The sequence below is a fragment of the Diabrotica virgifera genome, chromosome 9 (genome assembly GCF_917563875.1).
Source record: "Diabrotica virgifera virgifera chromosome 9, PGI_DIABVI_V3a".
In the NCBI taxonomy this organism is placed as follows: domain Eukaryota; kingdom Metazoa; phylum Arthropoda; class Insecta; order Coleoptera; family Chrysomelidae; genus Diabrotica; species Diabrotica virgifera.
In genome coordinates, this window is record NC_065451.1 from 202,574,512 (window position 1) to 202,594,107 (window position 19,596).

The 19,596-nt window shown below is 31.0% G+C and overlaps 1 protein-coding gene across 1 annotated transcript; it reads right to left on the bottom strand.

Moving 5' to 3' along the window:
- Nucleotides 1-2,775: 2,775 nt before the first annotated feature.
- Nucleotides 2,776-7,148, bottom strand: LOC114336853 (histidine--tRNA ligase, cytoplasmic). Its single transcript, XM_028287242.2, has 2 exons — nucleotides 5,791-7,148; nucleotides 2,776-3,371 (listed from the first exon to the last, which is right to left on the bottom strand). The coding sequence occupies exons 1-2, from the start codon at nucleotides 7,089-7,091 to the stop codon at nucleotides 3,038-3,040; spliced, it is 1,635 nt and encodes a 544-aa protein (XP_028143043.1). The 5' UTR covers nucleotides 7,092-7,148; the 3' UTR covers nucleotides 2,776-3,037.
- Between the last annotated feature and the right edge of the window lie 12,448 nt (nucleotides 7,149-19,596).

The window sequence follows — 19,596 nt, forward strand, 5'->3', positions numbered from 1 at the left end:
TATTAACTCTGACATTTCGGTAAAGCTCTCTGGTAAAGCCATATGCTCTGACATTTCGATTTTTAAAATAATCATAGTATATTATAGCATCAATGTTTCGAACTTTACACGATTCCTCTTCAGGTGACAGGCATAACTTTGACTTTTTTAAATGGGAAAGTACATCATGTGACACCTCATTTAAAAGCTTTTGAAATGCTGATTACAAAAATGTATAATACTTTTTACTCCTATTTGGGAGCGTAGACGCAAAATTTCGGTCGAATTTTTTTAAAAGCATTAATTTTATTTTAATTCTGAGAAAATTAATAAGTATTTTCGAAAAATTTAAACGCAGAATGATATATTGCATCATTGCGGAGGGCTAAAAGTCCTTTAGACTTTTTGACTAAACAAAAAGTTTCTGTTGAATGATATACCGGGTGTCCACTTATATTTTCCCCCATTTTAACTACCTTATAACTTCTAAACGGCTCAAGATAGAAACATGCGGTTTTCGCTGAAATGTTTTATTTTAGTAAAAGTTTTGTATGAATCGATTGAGTTTTTTATATCGCTTTCAATTACGAAAATAAAAATGGCGGATTTTTGAAAAAAACTTTGTTGACTTTTTTTAATGGAACACTCAGTATTTTTTTTTGTAAATTGAAAGAACGATCATTCACCTATCCAGCGATATAAAGTTTTTTTAAAATCGGCTGTTAAATCACTGAGTAATTAATTTTTAAAATGAGAGTTGCAACGTGGATGTCACATACCTAAATAACATTAGCTAAGCAAATTGATATTATGTGTTTCCACATTGCATCTCTCATTTTAAAAATTAATTGCTGTTATTTGACAACCGATTTTAAAAAAATTTATATCGCTGGATAGGTAAATGACCATTTTTTCAAGTTACAAAAAAATATACTGGGTGTTTTAATAAAAAAAGTCAGCAACGTTTTTTTTTCAAAAATCCGACATTTTTTATTTAAATGCGATATGAAAAATGGCCATTTACCTAAAAACTTGAAAAAACGGTGATTTACCTATCTAGCGATATAAAAATTTTCAAAATCGGTTGTTAAATGACTGAGCAGTTAATTTTTAAAATGAGAGATGCAATGTGGAAATCACATAACATAATATCAATTTGCTTAGTTAGAGAGTTGCACCTCTCATTTTAAAAATTAATTACTCAGTCATTTGACAACCGATTTTGAAAAACTTCATATTGCTGGATAGGTGAATGACCTTTCTTTCAATTTACAAAAAAATGTACTGAGTGTTCCATTAAAAAAAAGTCAACAACGTATTTTTCAAAAATTCGCCATTTTTTTTCGTATTTGAAAGCGATATAAAAAATGTAAAACATGCAGACAAAACGTTTACTAAAATAAAACATTTCAGCGAAAACCGCATATTTCTATCTTGAGCCGTTTAGAAGTTATAGGCAGTTAAAATGGGGGAAAATATAAGTGGACACCCGGTATTTAAAATTAAAAATCAGTCCATGCAGACAAAACTTTTACTAAAATAAAACATTTCAGCGAAAACCGCATATTTCTATCTTGAGCCGTTTAGAAGTTATAGGCAGTTAAAATGGGGGAAAATATAAGTGGACACCCGGTATTTAAAATTAAAAATCAGACTAAGTTTTCACTTGTTTCCACCCCTGTGACTTATTAAAATAAACATTATAGAAGTTCTTAGGGACTCTCGACCCTCGATAATACTGTAATATTTCATTCTGCGTTTAAATTTTTCAAAAATACTTATTAGTTTTCTCAGGATTCGAAAAAAAAGAATGCATTTAAAAATAATTCAGATAAAATAGGAATAAAGTATTATACATTCTTGTAATCAGTATTTCAGAAGCTTTTAAATAAGGTGTCACATGATGTACTTTCCCATTTAAAAAAATCAAAGTTATGCCTGTCACCTGAAGAGGGATTGCGTAAAGTTCGAAACATTGATGGTATAATATACTATGATAATTTTAAAAATCGACCTGTTCGAGCGTTTTGCTTATGTGCTAAAAATAAAAGAGTTAATAAGGGGAGAGGGTTAACACGTATTCCAGCGCACTGTATAATTTCAACAAAATAAATATACTAAACAGTTTATTTGTATGTTATTTAAATATAAACGCTCGATTTCATAATCGTTAAAGTGGACTTTAAATTTTAAGTTGGTACCTTTATCAGTGGAATTTTATACACATTAAAGTGAACTTTAGTTAATGTTCACATTAAGTCGATTTTGAAACCGGGCGTAAACTAATTTTAATGCTTACCTACCTCTTTCAAAATGAAAATCAAATAATGAAGATTTAGAATCAATGTATGCAACAAACGGAATAGGTAGACCACTTTGACGAGTACAATGTTCCTAAAAAGGATACAATCACTTATTTTGTATTTGCTGTCCTTTTCTATAAATACAAACCTTTGTTATAGAAAAAGACAGCAAATACAAAATAAGTGATTGATGTGATCGTTCATGGATATTCTTTCATTTTTCCGACTGTAGTTACCATATTAAGTTGCTTGAGATTTGATAATAGCTATTTTAGAAAGAAGAGGGAAAAGATTGTTGGATCGGCAGCCTTTTCTTGGGTTTTTGATAGAATTATCGAAAATTCTCAAACAAATTACTCTATCTTCAAGACGTTTTAGATTCAGTCGGATCATCATCAGTGAAAAATCTTGACAGTAGTTAAATTATAAGAGATGTGATTTTTTTAATCAATATTTGCCCAAACCCTGGCGATAAATAAATAAAAAACATTCAAATGTGCAAAAGGAACTCACTAAGCGTACCAATTATATTTATTGCTGCAATACTGTTGTATATTTGGTTGATTTGCTTTGATTTTTATGCTTGTTACATTGTGTTAAGTATTTTTATTTAAGTTACAAATATAAAAAATTCGTAAAGAAATATTGAACACAAGGTATAATGCAAATAAATATAAAATATATTATTTAAATAGATATAAAATTCAACAAGAAATAGAAAACATTGGTGCCTAATATAAAATAACTTAATTATCTCAAATTAATGAATTTAAGCTATTCCTCAACACGTCTTCTAAATTCTCTCGTTTAACTTCTGTTTCTTGCCTAGTTTCTACGTTTCTTAACTTCACAACTCCATTTTTAATTTCACTTTCGCCTAAAACTATAGCAAAGGGTATGCCGTTTTCTTCACAGTGTTGCAGCTGCGCTAGAAGCTTAGGATTCTTCTTATACGAATGTTCCACTTTGAAGCCCTTATCCCAAAGTTCAGAGCACAGTTTCATTCTTTCCTCCAGTAAATTTTTTTGCGCAGATGCTACATAAGCGTCGATATCTGTCTTTCTGCATTTGGTAGTTGAATTTGCTTGCCTGCAATGAAAAGAACATTTTGATGAGTTAAACAACAAACAGAAAGAATTGTCAATTTTTTTATTATAATGAAACTGAGCAACAATTGCAAAATTTCCTTCCTCCAATTTGAGAGCCTTTTTCAAAATACAACATTGAAATAAGGAAATGTAAAAAATTTATAAAGACCCACTTTCTCTTAACACAACGAAGCCAATTTTTCCTATTATCAACACATTTACTTAATATACACACTACAAAAATGATTATCCCACAAATAATTTTAGTATCTGATGTAGCTGATGGAATAAAAAAATCATCTCAAAATTTAATTTTATCAGTCTCACTTATCAAATATGAGAGATTAAATACCCAATCATTTGGCACTGTTAATCAAAATAACCACCAAAAAGTTGAGTCCAGTGTATGGATCCAAGGATAATTGTCTGAACTGTTTCAAACCAATAACAGTCTACATCAGGGTAACCCTCTCTGCTGTAAACTGTTTCACTAGAGAAAGTACAGTGGTACCTCGACATACGAGGGTAATTCGTTCCATAACCTTCCTCGTATGTCAAATTGCTCGTATGTCAAAGCAATTTTCCCCATTGAAATTAACTGAAATGTCATTAATCTGTTGCAGTCCCAAAAAATGTTTTTCAAAGCACATGTTTTTCAATGATTTCACGTTTAATTCAATCGACATCATCTTCTGATTCGAACCCATGGTTATGAAACTAAGGGCCGGTACTTTATGTCTCCGTTAACAGCCGGTTAGTTAACCGAGGTTTAATCGGGACAGAAATATATGCAAAACATAGACATAAACGCAATTATACTTATTATTATATTCATAAATAATTATAATAATAATTATAATTGCTTTTATTACAACGCAAGAGGCCCTATGGGGTACTTTTCTGTCCCGATTAAACCCTGGTTAGCTAACCGAGGTTAAACCGGGACATAAAGTACCGGCCCTTAATGTGAAACAACTTTATCAAAAATACTTCGAAAACAAGCAAAACCGACAGACTAACGTCTAGGTCTATTAGTACTAAAAATGTACACAGTATAAACTACACAAAGATCGAGAGTGCAATATGGTTGGGATGGGAACGCGGAATATGAATTTTTATTGGATTTAATTTACAATGTCTATTTAATTTGTCGGTCCAAGTAATAGTCACGTACAGACCCATAAAATAATCTTTATAGCGGGGCCTTAAAGATCTATTACCAGTAAAACTACCTTTTATTTTATAATACAAGTTATAAGTAGGTAGTCAAAAAGAGGCAGGAATTTTAATAAAAAGCAGTTCCTCATATCTCAAATTTTGCTCTCATCTCAAAGCAAAACATCGCTTGCTCGGTGGATCGTATCTCAAAACACTCGTATATTACAGCGCTCGTATATCGAGGTACCACTGTAATATGAATGACACAAATAACAACCACAGGCTCAATATATAACAAATTTGTACAGATTGTTGGCTAAGTATCCATATCCAGTTTAGCAAAGTTGGCTAAATATCCATATCAATAAAAGAAGACAAAACAATGTACACGCGGCATATGTAGGGCTAAAAAAAGCAGCCAACAAAATGGATCTTAATAAAAATGAATAAACACCAAAAAAAAAAATTAAAAACACAAAGATAAGCACACAATCTCGAATCCAGGCAGTTAATGAATTTGTATATCAGGGAGCACTTGCTAACACAAAATCTTCAAATATATAATTAAATACAGAGGTAAACTTTTATAAAACAGTAATACAAATAGACCTAACATACGCATTAGCATACTCCAGTGGTTCCCAACCTTTTATGTCTGGCGACCCACCTTCTGATGTTTTTTCATATTCGCGACCCATGCCTCACCTATGATGTACTCTGTACGTCACTCAGCTACTGTAAGAGCCACGCCGCGACCCACTTGAAATCTGCCAGTGACCCACTAGTGGGTCGCGACCCACCGGTTTGGAAACGCTGGCATACTCTAACCAGAACCAATGAACATAGAACCTAAAAGGGAGGTCTGAAAGGGACATTGGAAGACACTGTCTAGAGTTGTATTTAATACAGTGATGAACACGCTAATAATTGGCAAAATAGTGCAAAAGATGGAAAACATAATACATTGTAAAATAAAAAGAGATGAAACTAGTACAGGTGGAAAATTATCGATAGGAGCCTATAAAATTACATTACATTACATAGTTTCCCACCTTTAGTCTGTGACAGTCGCAGTGACAGTTGTCATACTCCTCAAATACGTCTAAAGATGGGAAACTATGTAATGTAATGTAAATTTATAGGTTCCTATCAATAATCTCATTTTATTTCACAATATATTATATTTTCCATCTTTTGCGTTATTTTGCCAGTTCTTAGCGCAGTCATCACTGTAGACTTAAATAATGGCATTTTAAACTTACCTTGCTTCTATAATAGTAAACAGCCTTTCTACTCCAATTGATGCTCCAACACAAGGAACGTCTTTACCCTTTTGATTGAACATTCCTACCAGATTATCATATCTACCCCCACCAGCTACTGAACCTACTGAGATATCACCTCCAACAGTATCATCTTTTAGTAATACAGCTTCGTATATAACTCCTGTATAATAATCTAGACCTCTAGCAAGGCTCAGATCAAATAAAATTTTATCCGACGTATTATACAAGTCACAATAATTCAATAGTAGTTTCATAGCTTCCAATCCTTCTTGGGCACTTTTATTTTTACTAAGTACTTCGTTTTGTTGTAACTTTTCGACTAAGTCAGCTTTTCCATTTAATCTTACGTATTCTCCGATTTTATCAGCTACTTCAGGTGATAAATTTTTTTCTTCAACCATTTCCTTTCTTACTTCCTCCCAAGGAGACTTATCTAACTTATCGATAGATGAACAGATGGTTCTTATGCTATCTGTGGGAACACCACATACTTCTAGCATTCCGTCCAACAGTTTTCTGTGATTCAATTTAATTACGAAGGGAGACATTTCCAGGAGTGTTAATATTTCGTACATAATTTTTACACATTCAGCATCTGGAATCATCGGGTCGTAAGATCCTGCTATGTCGAAATCACATTGATAAAACTCCCTGTATCTTCCTTTAGTTATGGATGGGTTATCTCTTCTATACACTTTGGCAATATGGTAACGTTTGATGTTAGTAACTTTATTCATAGCAAGGTAACGTGCAAAAGGAACTGTTAAATCATAACGTAAAGCAAGTATCTCACCCCCTTGGTCTTTTAAGTCATAAATAAGCTTAGAATCTTCACCATACTTTCCAGTTAAGACTTCTTTTAATTCAAAAACTGGTGTATCAATAGTCACTGCACCATGTTTCTTAAAAACTGAGGTTATTTTGTCCATAACTTCTAACCTCAGAGACATCTGTTCTGGAGCAAAATCTCTCGTGCCCTTTGGAGTCTTGAGGACAAATTTCTGATTATTACTGGTAATGCCATCGTCAATTTGGAGTTGAGCTTTCAATGCAAGCAGTTTTTCTACTTCTTGGGCAATTTTCTCTTTGGGTTCTTTGGAAGCTTTTAGATTGCGAACAAGATCGGCTTGTTCTTTTATTTTTACGTCTAATAATTGATTGGTAGACATTTTAGAAAGTGCTAATACTGGTGATAAGTTTCTACAACGAAATAACCTATGCCACATGTAACGTGAAGACAACAAAATCATTCTGTTTGTCACTGTCAAATTGTCCATGCTGATTTCTGATGCAACAATTGACAGGTAAAAATCACCTTCCTCACTGGCCTTTTGCTTTAGTAACAATAGCCAAGAAAGTTGCCACCAGCAATAAATTGACCATTCCAAATCACGTGATATAATATGGCCGGCAGTGGGCAAAAATTTAATAATATCGGGTTTACATCAGTTTTTGTAAAGAATATCCTGTTTGGTTTTGTTTTTTATTGTTAATTGTGCACCGAAATTGTGATAGCAAATAAATATAAACTAGTTTATCGCCTACATAACTGAATTATCCCATAGTAGTTATTGACACAAACTGGTAACTAATATGGGATAATTCAGTTCTGTAGGCGATAAACCACTTCATATTTAATTTGTTATCACAATTTCGCAGATTTCCCTACACAATTAACATAAAAAAAACAACCAAACAGGATTTTCTTTACAAATTAATCTAGATGTAAGGTTAGATTTTGCCCACACCCGGCCATGTTTGACGTTTCATTGGAATGCCTAAATTAGGAGGAAAACTTTTCTCCAATACAGGAGTTACAGCATTTTTATTAAGAATTTGCTTACTCCAATAAAACTCCTACCTATGAGTATGAGGTTTACACAAATTTGAGAAACACTTCTTATTTCCTCATCCTTTAAGGACATTGATTTTACAGGTTGCTGATGATGATTATCATCATGGCCCATCATTTTACTCTGTCTGCAACGGTTCTGAAGAGTTCTATTGTTATTTTTCCACTCCACTGTTTCAAACTTTTCAACTAGGACGTGCGTCTTCTCCCCAGTCCTCCTTTTCCTTCCACTTTCCCTTGTACAGTTGAGTCCGCGAATCTTCACTTACTGTCATTTGCTGTTGGCTGTTGCGTTTAGTAAATTTCAATTTCCGATTTATCATCGACTTATTTCGTAGGCTTTAAATGATGACACACGGGTAAAGATTCAGGGACTCAACTGTACTTATATGTAGTTGTATAAAAAAATCGGATCAACTCATATTTTTCATTCCTTTAGTAGGGTAAGTGCACCAGTAATGGACATACCGCTAGTAATGGTCACCTTAAGCCAATTAACGTCATTATATTCATTTCTTATTACATTTTACCGCACATTTTTACATTACCCTGTTGATTATACTATCCATAATACAAGGACGAACTCTGCGCCATCTGACAATGGTTTTTGACTAACTGTCATGCGTAAAACTTTGGCGCGCCAAAAATCAGTTTGTTTTGATCTATCCGACAAGTTGTGTAGTCGTTGGGTTGAAATTAGTGCCGTGAACGTATTATTGAAATTTATATATTTATTTTGTGTTGTTACACATTTAAAGGGTAAGTACTTTGTATTTTTTATTCATATTTACTAAAAACATTATTATGAAAGTTTTTGATCATGGGTGACCATTACTGAATGAAAATTCTGTTAGAAATTTAGAAATGGTCACCACGGGTGTCCATTTCTAAAATACAATGATCTATTAATGGTCACCAATATATTCGATCCATTTAGCGCTTTAAAAATTATGTGTTATTTTTTTATTTATGTTTGTTTGCTTAATACATCATTGTGGAGGTTTTTGATTATGGGTGGCCATCGTTAAAATACAATCATTTATTAATGGTCTCTTTATCCATTTCGAATTTAGAGCTTTAAAGAATTTAAAGTAACCTGTAATTTCTTATTATTATAGACATGGATACCCAGAGAGGAAAGAAAAGGCCTTTTTTAAATGGACGGAAGATAAAATGAGCCTTGCTATAGACGCAGTAAAAAATGAAGGCATGTCCAAAAAATGTGCAGCTAAAGAATTTTGTGTTCCTAGAACAACCTTAAAGCGTAGACTTGAAAACAATTGTCTTAAACGAAAAATGGGTCCTAAAACTATTCTTTCAGAAGGCGAAGAGAAATTATTAGCTAATTGGATCTTGTCTATGGGCAGAAAGGGCTTTCCTGTTAATGCAACAAATCTACTCTCCACGGTGCATAAAATTATGAAAGAAACTGGGAGGTCGACTGTTTTTAAAGATGGGATGCCCGGGAAAACTTGGTTCGCTGCTTTTCTTCGAAGACATCCTGAGATAAAAAAACGAAGAGCAGAGTCTATTACAAAATCAAGAGCTGCCGTCTCTAAAGCTGATATAGAAAAATGGTTTAATGAAATTGAAAACTATTTAAAAGAAGAAGGTATGATTGACATACTAAAATACCCAAATAGGATATACAATGCAGACGAAACCGGGTTTAGCCTTGATCCTAAATCTGGTATTGTCCTTGGGCCGGCGAAATTGGAAGAAGACTTTTATGAGAGAAAATCTAATGCAGAAAAAGAGCAAATAACTGTTATGGCCTGTTTTTCAGCCGATGGTATCACAGTTCCACCAATGGTCATATATCCGTACAAAAAATACCAAAGGATATAGTTAATTCTGCACCACCAGAATGGGCAGTGGGACGATCAGACTCCGGATGGATGAACTCGGAAGTATTTTATGAGTATATCGGCAACCATTTTTTGCCCTATCTCAAAGAAAAAAATATACCACAACCTGTTTTGTTTTTCGTGGATGGACATAGGTCCCATCTAACTAAACAAGTCAGCGAATTATGTGACGCAAGTGGTATCATCCTGGTTGCTCTTTTCCCCAACGCCACTCATATTCTCCAACCAGCCGATGTTTCAATTTTTAAACCTTTAAAAACTGGTTGGCAGACAATAGTAAGAACATGGAAATTTGAAAACTTTCCGAAGGATGTAACAAAGTATACATTTGCAACCATTCTAAGTACGGTTTTTAAAAAATATGCAACGGATAGTACAATACGCAACGGTTTTAGAAAATGTGGACTGTTTCCTTTTGAAAAAAGCAATGTTGATTACACCAAATGTGTTTCCACTCGGCAAGTTGTAAATCCTACAAATCTATCAGATATTAAAAACACAATTATTACAAAAGGGAATATATTATCCGAACTTGAGAAAAAAATACCACCACTTGAATTGAATCATTTCAGAACAAATTTCGACAATAAAGATGACTGGAAGGGAGACTTACAATTTAAGAAACTTTATGAGGTTTGGGCAGAATTTAAAAATGAAGCTTTATTAGTAACAAATAAACATAAACATGTCACTGGGGAGGATGACTCTAACTTAATGGAAAAAAATGAAGAAATGTCAATATCGTTTTCAGTTCCAACAGCGTCAACTTCAACTCCAAACGGTAAGCAGAGAGAAGAGAGTGTAATTCTTCCAAATGAAGAACAGTCACAGAACGGGAATAGCACTATTTTACAAGATAAAAGTACTACTTCACTAAATGTTTCAGAGTCATTTCTTTCACCGGATAAATTAGAAAACGTTGCTCTGTATAAGGACAAAGAAGACCAAGGATATGTGGTTAGCACTCCTTTCAAAAAATGTCTCATTTTTCCTAAGACTCCTGAAAAAGAACCACCCAAAAGAAAACGAAAAATATTTCCAGCAGTTGTATCCACTACACTTTACAGGGCCCATTATGATAATATAACGTCTAAAAGTGGCCCTTCAAAACAATCACAAATTAAAATAAAAAAGCCTGCAGTAAAGAGAAAAGTAATAAGCGAATCTGAATCTTCTGCCGATGATGTTCCTTACTGTGATGAAGATCTAGATGCGAGTGATGTTGAAAATTATACGATCAAGAATATTCATGATGGAGATTTTGTTATTATCAAATACAATGGAAATCTTTATCCAGGTAACATTCTATAACTATAATATATTTGTTGTTTCCGTCTCCTAACAGAATTATGTTTTAATGATCAAAATTTTTCTTTGTTCTAGGAAAAGTGATAAAAGCTAACCAGGAAGGAGCAGAAGTTTCGTCAATGGAAAAAGCAGGCTATGACTGGAAATAGCCAGAAAAAGAAGATGTATTATTTTATTTTTATGAGGACATTAAAAAGATTATAAGGGAACCATTAGTTAAAGGCAAACGGGGTTATTACTCAGTACCAGAACTATCTAGTTTTCTTTAAAGTGCGTTATACAATTTTTAAGTGAAACATTTTTTTGTAGGACATCACGGGCGTAGCCAGGTTTTAGTTTCGGGAGGGGTTTAAGAAAATAAAACGACAAAAAGTACATAAAATAACCCTTATATTCATAAGACAAATTTTATAAATCTTAATATTTAACTTTTAGGGGGGGTTGAAACCCGAAACCCCCCCCCGGCTACGCCCATGGGACATAAGTTTACATTTTGCTATGTTTTTTTTGAATGGTTGTTAAAAATTTCAGCAATGTAACGCAGTGAAAAGCTTATATAAAAATATATTTGATAAAGTGTCCATTACTAAATTATCGAGAGTCCATCACTAGAGTTTTTGTGACCATTACTGGCGATTTTGGCATTTGTGTAGCAAAAAATATTTTTTTGGAAAAACAATTTTTTTTTAGTTATTTACTTGGATGTATATGAAAGTATATACCTTTCTTAGTATCCTAGCTCAGTAAAAAAAATTGTAAGTCAAATACTTCATTAGAACGAATAAAAATAGTACAAAATTTTCTCTTGGGTGTCCATTACTAGTGCACTTACCCTATGTTACCAAAGTAGCTCATTTTTTTATCATATTGTTATTATTAAATACACAATACAGCCCTTATAATTTGCGGGATGGTTTCTCTCGCAAAGTGCACATTTAATATGGGTAGATTTTTGTTTTCAAAAGTTCATTGATCATACTGTCAGAGAGTCACGGTGGAATTATAGCCTAATAAAATAAAAAAAAGTCAAAATGTAAATTCGTACAGGTTAAAACAAATTTTATATTGAAGTTTAGATGGGTAAAAAAGATATTTTCAAGAAAGTATCCAAATCATACAAGGGGATCATTGTTTAAATAATTAAAAAGGGGTAATTTTTGCAAAGTAATTACTTTTTTAACTGCTGAGGTAATTCACTTATTAATGAAGGTCTATGGGATTTTTTTCTGAAAAGTCGAAGGGTAAATATTTCACATAAGACTTACTAAATTAAATTTGACCCCCTATTTATTTAAATAATTGTATATAAAACTTTAAAAACAAATTTGCAAAAAAATATTTTTAGCGTTTTAAATAAGCACTATAAAATATCTTATTTTACAGAATAAGTTGCGCTATATTACCAGTATTAAGCAAAAAAAATTGGTCGAAAAATATTTAATATTTTTTGAGATATTGAATTTGTTTATTAAATGTTACTGTATTTTAAATTGCAAAAACGCGGTTGTTGCCAAAGAAATATTCACCTGCGTAAGATCTCATTATTTTTATATTTATGTATATTTTCGATAAATGTATTGATAAATTCAAATTTCAGTTAAACTCCCCCCTAAAATGGTATTTGAAAATTATTAAAATTTGTTTATAATTTGTTTTCTTAATAACGTCGCGGGAATTAAGTATTTTGAAATGCCGTTTTGATAATTGGGTTCCTGGGGGAATTTTTTACTAATTAACAAAATTTTTTTGTCGCTTTTTTTTTTTTTTTTTTTTTTTTTCTTGGAGATACAGGGTGAGTTTTTAGTGCGGGATCGGTCGATAACTCCATTATGGTATAAAATATCGAGAAAAGTTATTTAAAAAAAATGTAGGCAATGATACTCTCCACGCTTGGAAAATATGTCCATTTCTACAGTGTGATCAGTAACTGCGTGGTATATCAAACATATAATTTTTTAAATGGAACACCCTATATATTTTTTCATATTTATATTCCCCTTATAATTCTTGTTCATATAATATATGGTTTTGCATTACTATACAGAGTATTTAACAAGTTATGGCCATTTTTATTTCGAATTCACTATGAGATTAACACCCTGTATATAAAGAAGTAATTCGTAGACAATAATTTGTTTTATGTAATAAGATAAACAATATACTGTAGTTTTTAAATTAAGTCCAATTCACATCATTGACGAATATTTGTATACAGGGTGTACTACAAAACCAAATTACGATTTTCTCTATTTTTTTAAATGGATCACCCTATATTTTATTTTTCAACATTATTGTATTTAATATACTCTTTCATTTTTATATAGCATTCCCTATATCTAAACTGATTACTTTCCGAGATATTTTTAGTTTTCTTCAAATTTCGGGAATACATTCAATTTTTCTAGTAGAAATAAGTTAGTATTGAGTGATAATTAAACAAAATTATTTTTATTAGATAAATAACTAACACAAAATATAAACCATAGCAATATGCAGTGAATATACCAAAAACTGTGATATTAAGAAATTATCATATTTCCCTAATATACAAGAATCGTAAAATTCCTACAAAAAAACTTTGTATTGTATATAATAATATAACAAGATTACTTTTATTCAATAAATAACTTACATGAAACATAAATCAAAACAATATACAACTGATATAACAGTTTTTAGATTAGTATATCAACAGCATTCTAAGCCAAGAATTTTTTAGTAGAACATTCATTTTAATAAGCACGTTTAAACTACAAAACAAAATTACGATTTTCTCAATTTTTTTTAATAGATCACCCTATATTTTATTTTTTTTAAATATTGTATTTATGATACTCTTTCATTTTTATATAGCATCGCCTATATCTAAACTAGTTTCTGAGATATTTTTAGTTTTCTTCATTTGCCGGGAATACATTCAATTATTCTTATAAATATAAATAACTTAATAAATAAGTATTATGTAATAATACAACAAATATTTTCATTCAATAAATAACTAACAAAAAAATAATAAACCATAACAAAATTTAATGAATGTACCAATTAATGTGATGTTAAGGATATAAGTCTAAAGTAAATGTTGAAAATGACCACTTTCAACGTCTATGCAATTTTGTAACCGATATTCAAATGACCGAGCCACATTTCTAACATTTTTGTAAGTCAATATTATTAAAAGCTTCTTTTATTCCATTTTTCATATCATCAAGCGTTGTTGGATGCTTCTGGTATACAAGGTTTTTTATATAGCCCCACTTGAAAAAAATCAATTTTGGAAGAACTGGAGCACCGTCGTATAAAAACCTCAACCGTCAAAAAATGTGGACCAATCACATAATCTCTAACAATATCACCTTAAACATTTATAGATCACCTAGTTTGAGTGTTAACAAAGTAGGGATTTCTTGATGCATATTAATGAAATTTAATATGAATATTATATTATTAAACACTGCGGGTCACAATCTGCTATTAGGAATGTGTAACTAAAAACTTCTTGGCTTAGAATGCTGTTGATATAATAATCTAAAAACTATTAAATTAGTTGTATACTGTTTTGATTTATGTTTTGTGTGAGTTGTTTATTAAATAAAAATAATCTTGTAATTTTATTGTACACAAGATACCTATATTTTTTTTGTAGGAATTGTATGATTCTTGTATATTAGGGAAATATGATAATTCCTTAATATCACATTTATTGATACATTCATTGCATATTGCTATGGTTTATATTTTGTGTTAGTTATTTATTGAATAAAAATAATTTTGTTTAATTATCATTCAAAGCCAACTTATTTCTACTAGAAAAATTGAATGTATTCCCGAAAGTTGAAGAAAACTAAAAATATCTCCGAAAGTAATAAGTTTAGATATAGGGAATGCTATATAAAAATGAAAGAGTATAATAAATACAATATTTTTCAAAAATAAAATATAGGGTGATCCATTTAAAAAAAATAGAGAAAATCGTAATTTGGTTTTGTAGTTCACCCTGTATACAAACATTCGTCAATGATTTCAATTGGACTTAATTTAAAAACTACAGTATATTGTTTATCTTACTACATAAAACAAATTATTGTCTATGAATTACTTCTTTATATACAGGGTGTTAATCTCACAGGGATTTCGAAATAAAAATGGTCATAACTTGTTAAATACTCTGTATAGTAATGCAAAACCCTATATTATATGAACAAGAATTATGAGGGGAATATAAATATGAAAAAATATATAGGGTGTCCTATTTAAAACATTATATGTTTTATATACCACGCTGTTATTGATCACCCTGTAGAAATGGACATATTTTGAAAGCGTGGAGAATATCATTGCCTACATGTTTTCTAAATAACTTTTTTCGATATTCTATACCGTAATGGAATTATCGACCGATCCCGCACTAAAAACTCACCCTGTATATTACTACGGGCTCTTTTATGATTAAATTTTATTAAGAATGTCGAATCTCTGAGCTGTAGATTCTAGACCTAAAAATATTAAAATTTAACTAAAATCTCTTAAATAAAATGTGGCTACTTACTGAGTTACAGGGTGTTTAATTTAAAAATTTAAAAACATATTGTTACCAAGTACTTTAAAACTATTTGACGTATCCTTATCATACTTGGCAGAAAGTGTGGCTACTATACACCCTATTAAATTGTGATTAATAAACGTTTCTAGCTAGTGCCAGAGGCGTACGACAGGGGATAGTGAATGATTGACACTTCCCAAATTCTACGCCACTGAGTGAATTACTATTTTAGCGAAATTTTTCGATTCTTCAATACTTTGTATGTAAATAACTTTATTGGTATCGATAAAGTCATCAGTTTGAGAGATATTGGAAGTTTAAAATAAATGAATGAATGAATCAAAATAACTATGCCGTTTCATTTTTAACGTCCAATATCTCGAAAACTAATGAATTAATCGTTACCAGTAAAGAGTATATTATTTACATAGAAAGTATTGGAAAATCGAAAAATTTCGCATAAATAGTAGTTCCCTCAGTGGCGTAGAATTTGGGAAGAGTTAACCATTAACTATCCCCTGTCGTACGCCTCTGGTAGTAGCTAGAAACTTTTATTTATCACAATTTAGTAGAATGTATAGTACCCACACTTTCTGTCCATTATGATAAGAATACGTCAAACAGTTTGAAAGTACTTGGTAAAAATAATTTTTTGAATTTTTAAATAAAACACCCTGTAACTCAGTAAGTAGCCACATTTTAATTAAGTGATTTTAGACCAATCTTAATATTTTTAGGTCTAGAATCTAGAACTTAGAGATTCGACATTCTTAATGAAACAACCCTAAAAGGGCCCGTAGTAATTTTACTCCAAGAAAAAAAAAAGAAGAGGAAAAAAGGACAAAAAAATTTGTTAATTAGTGAAAAATTCCCAGGAACGCAATCATCGAAACGGCATTTCCAAATATTTAATCCTCGCGACGTTATTAAAAAAAATTATAAACAAATTTGAATAATTTTCAAATGCCATTTTAGGGGGAAGTTTAATTGAAATTTGAATTTATCAATACATTTATCGAAAATATACATAAAAATAAAAACAATAAGATTTAATACAGGTGAATATTTCTTTGGCAACAACCGCGTTTTTGCAATTGAAAATAGAGTAACATTTAATAAACAAATTCAATTTCTCAAAAAAAAATTAATATTTTTGGATCAATTTTTTTTATTAATACTGATAACATAGCGCAACTTCTACTGTAAAATAAGATATTTTATAGTGCTTATTTAAAACACTAAAAATATTTTTTTGCAAATTTGTTTTTAAAGTTTTATGTATAAATATTTAAATACATAGGGGTTCAAATTTAATTAAGTTATGCTTATGTGAAAGATTTTCCCTTAAACTTTGCAGAAAACAATCCTATAGGCCTTAATTAGTAATTGAATGACCTCAGCAGTTAAAAATGTAATTTTTTTGCAAAAATGACCCCTTTTAATTATTTAAACAATGATCCCATTGTATGACTTGGATACTTTCTTGAAAATATCTTTTGTACCCACCTAAACTTTGATATAAAATTGGTTCCAACCTGTACGAATTTACATTTTGATTTACATGTAGTGTAATTTTATTTTACTAGACTATTAGAGCCAGAATTGAGCTGGCCACAGCCACTTTTAGAAGGGTGTCCAAGTCCAAGGTATTATACAGGGTGTCCCGAAAATATTGATCATACATTATACCACATATTCTGAGGTCAAAAATTGTTGGATTGAACCTAAATTACCTTAGTACAAATGTGCTCATAAAAAAAGTTACAGTCCTTTGAAATTACAAAATGAAAATCGATTTTTTTCAATATTTCGAAAACTATTAAAGATTTTTGATTGAAAATGGGCATGTACTTATCATTCTTATGGCAGGAACATCGTAAAACAAAATTATAGTGAAATTTGTTCACCACATAAAAATTTTATGGGGGTTTTGTTCCCTTAAACTCCCCAAACTTTTGTGTACGTTCCAATTAATTCATTATTGTGGTACCATTAGTTAAACACAACGTTTTTAAAACTTTTTTACCTCCTAGCATTTTTTCGATAAGCCAGTTTTTATCGAGATGCGGCTTCTTTTTTAATATATTTACATAAAAATTATATGGGGGTTTTGTTCCTTTAAACCCCCCAAATGTTCGTGTATGTATTCTAATTAAACTATTATTATGGTACCATTAGTTAAACAGTGTTTTTAAAACTTTTTTGCCTCTTAGTTTTTTTTTGATAAGTCACCTTTTATCGAGATGTGGCTTCTTCTTCAAAATATACCTAAAAATGTAAATTATAAATAAATTTTCATATTATTAATAGGTATATCATAGGTATTTAACCATATACAAATATGTGGTGGATTCGACAAATATGCAAAATATCTCGATAAACACTGGCTTATCGAAAAAGTACTAAGAGGCAAAAAAGTTTTAAAAACATTGTTTAACTAATGGTGCCACAATAATAATTTAATTGGAACGTACACAGAAGTTTGGGGGGGTTGAAAGGAACAAAACCCCCATAAAATTTTTATGGGGTTAACAAATTTCACTTTATTTTTTTTAAGATGTTACTGCTATAAGAATACCACATTTCCTTTTTCAATAAAAAATCTCTAAGAGTTTTCGATAAGTATATGAAAAAAAATCGATTTTCATTTTGTAACTTCAAAAGGCTGTAACTTTTTTTGTGTGCACTATTGTATATAAGTAAGTGAGGTTCAATCGATCTATTTTTGAACCCAGAATCTGTGGTATAATTTATGACCAATCTTTTCGGGACACCCTGTATAACAGAGACCTAAAATTGGCATTGCAGATCCGCCTACTTCGCTGCTACATGTTCTCGGTATTACTTTGAGGTGCAGTGTCTTGAATAAAAGTGATCTAAATCGCCTTGACGCTTTCGAAGAATTTTAAAAGCTTCTTGGGTGAAGATTCGAAACAATACTCAAACGTCTCAGTAAGAATAATAGTAGGTACCACTATAAAAACAGACGTAATGAGAGGTCCCAAATATATATTGTTACAAAATATTATGCAAGGGACAATAGCAGGCAAACGCAATCTAGCTCGAAGAAGAACTTCATAGTTGATAAGAACTTGAGAGATTGGTATTGTATTTATACAAACTTGCTATTTAGGGCGGCAGTGAATAAAATTAAGGTAGCTATGATGGTATCCAACATTCTGAAAGGACACATATAGTACAGTGCATGAAGAAGAAGATTGATCCATGGCGTGGTCGCCATGTACACTTTGCACAGCATGGTCTGAGATGACGTATGCCTTGGTGTCTACAGGGTGTCCCCAAAAATAGTGCGTTCCTTTAAGGTATGGATATAATACACAATTTAGAACAAAAAAGTCCTATAACATTTTTTCCAAGAAAAAAATTACATTGTTCTCCATATAAGTGAATTTTTATTTTCATAAATTTGAATGACATGGCAACGTAGCCTAGAAGAACTTACTGTGACTGTGGAAATTTAACCTAATAACCCCTTGTTTATTTACTTTGAGGTGTGATTTTTGGGGTTGTTGACATCGTAGGTACCTACCTGCAAAATAATGGATATGGGTTTGGTTGATAGACCAGGGCGCATCTGTAAAAATATTAGTACATTTGGACGTTGAGAGGTGACTCAAATTTTTTTGCAGAAATTGCTTGAAAATAAATCAAATATGTAATAATATTGGAGTTATCCTCCCTCTCAAAAAGGTCCGGAACATTGTTTAAATAATCAAAATGTCAAAAAATTAAGGAAAAATTCGATTTTTTTCTTGGTTTTTTTTATTATGACTTTAAAAGTATTCATTTCCGAGAAACGTTGCACTGACATAAAAGTTGCGTAATTAAATTTCCTACAATATAGAATTGGTTAAAAATTTAAAAAATAGTCACCCTTGTTGCAAAATAGCAATAATTGTGAAAAAAACATACAAAAACAAGTATTCGCATTTTACGTTTTTCAACCATTTATGCTACACTTAGGACCTTCATATTTCACCCTAAAAAACTTTATGATACAGTAAAACAATACTGTAAAGTTCATTAAGATCGGGTCAATACATTTTGCAAAATAAATTTTGCAATCCAGCTTTCGTAAAAAAAATTCATTTTTTCAAAATGTTACAGGACTGAAAATAAAGTAGATAGCAAGTTGAAAATTTTTTTGCGTATAGAAGTGTACCGTACTTTTATTTGCAATTTTTCAAAAT

Bases quoted from the DNA above. Each gene is read 5' to 3' on its own strand.
- LOC114336853 (XM_028287242.2), bottom strand. From the start codon at position 7,091: ATGGACAATTTGACAGTGACAAACAGAATGATTTTGTTGTCTTCACGT. The intron at 3,372-5,790 runs GTAAGTTTAAAA...TTTTCATTGCAG, and splicing joins TTTACTATTATAGAAGCAAG to GCAAGCAAATTCAACTACCA.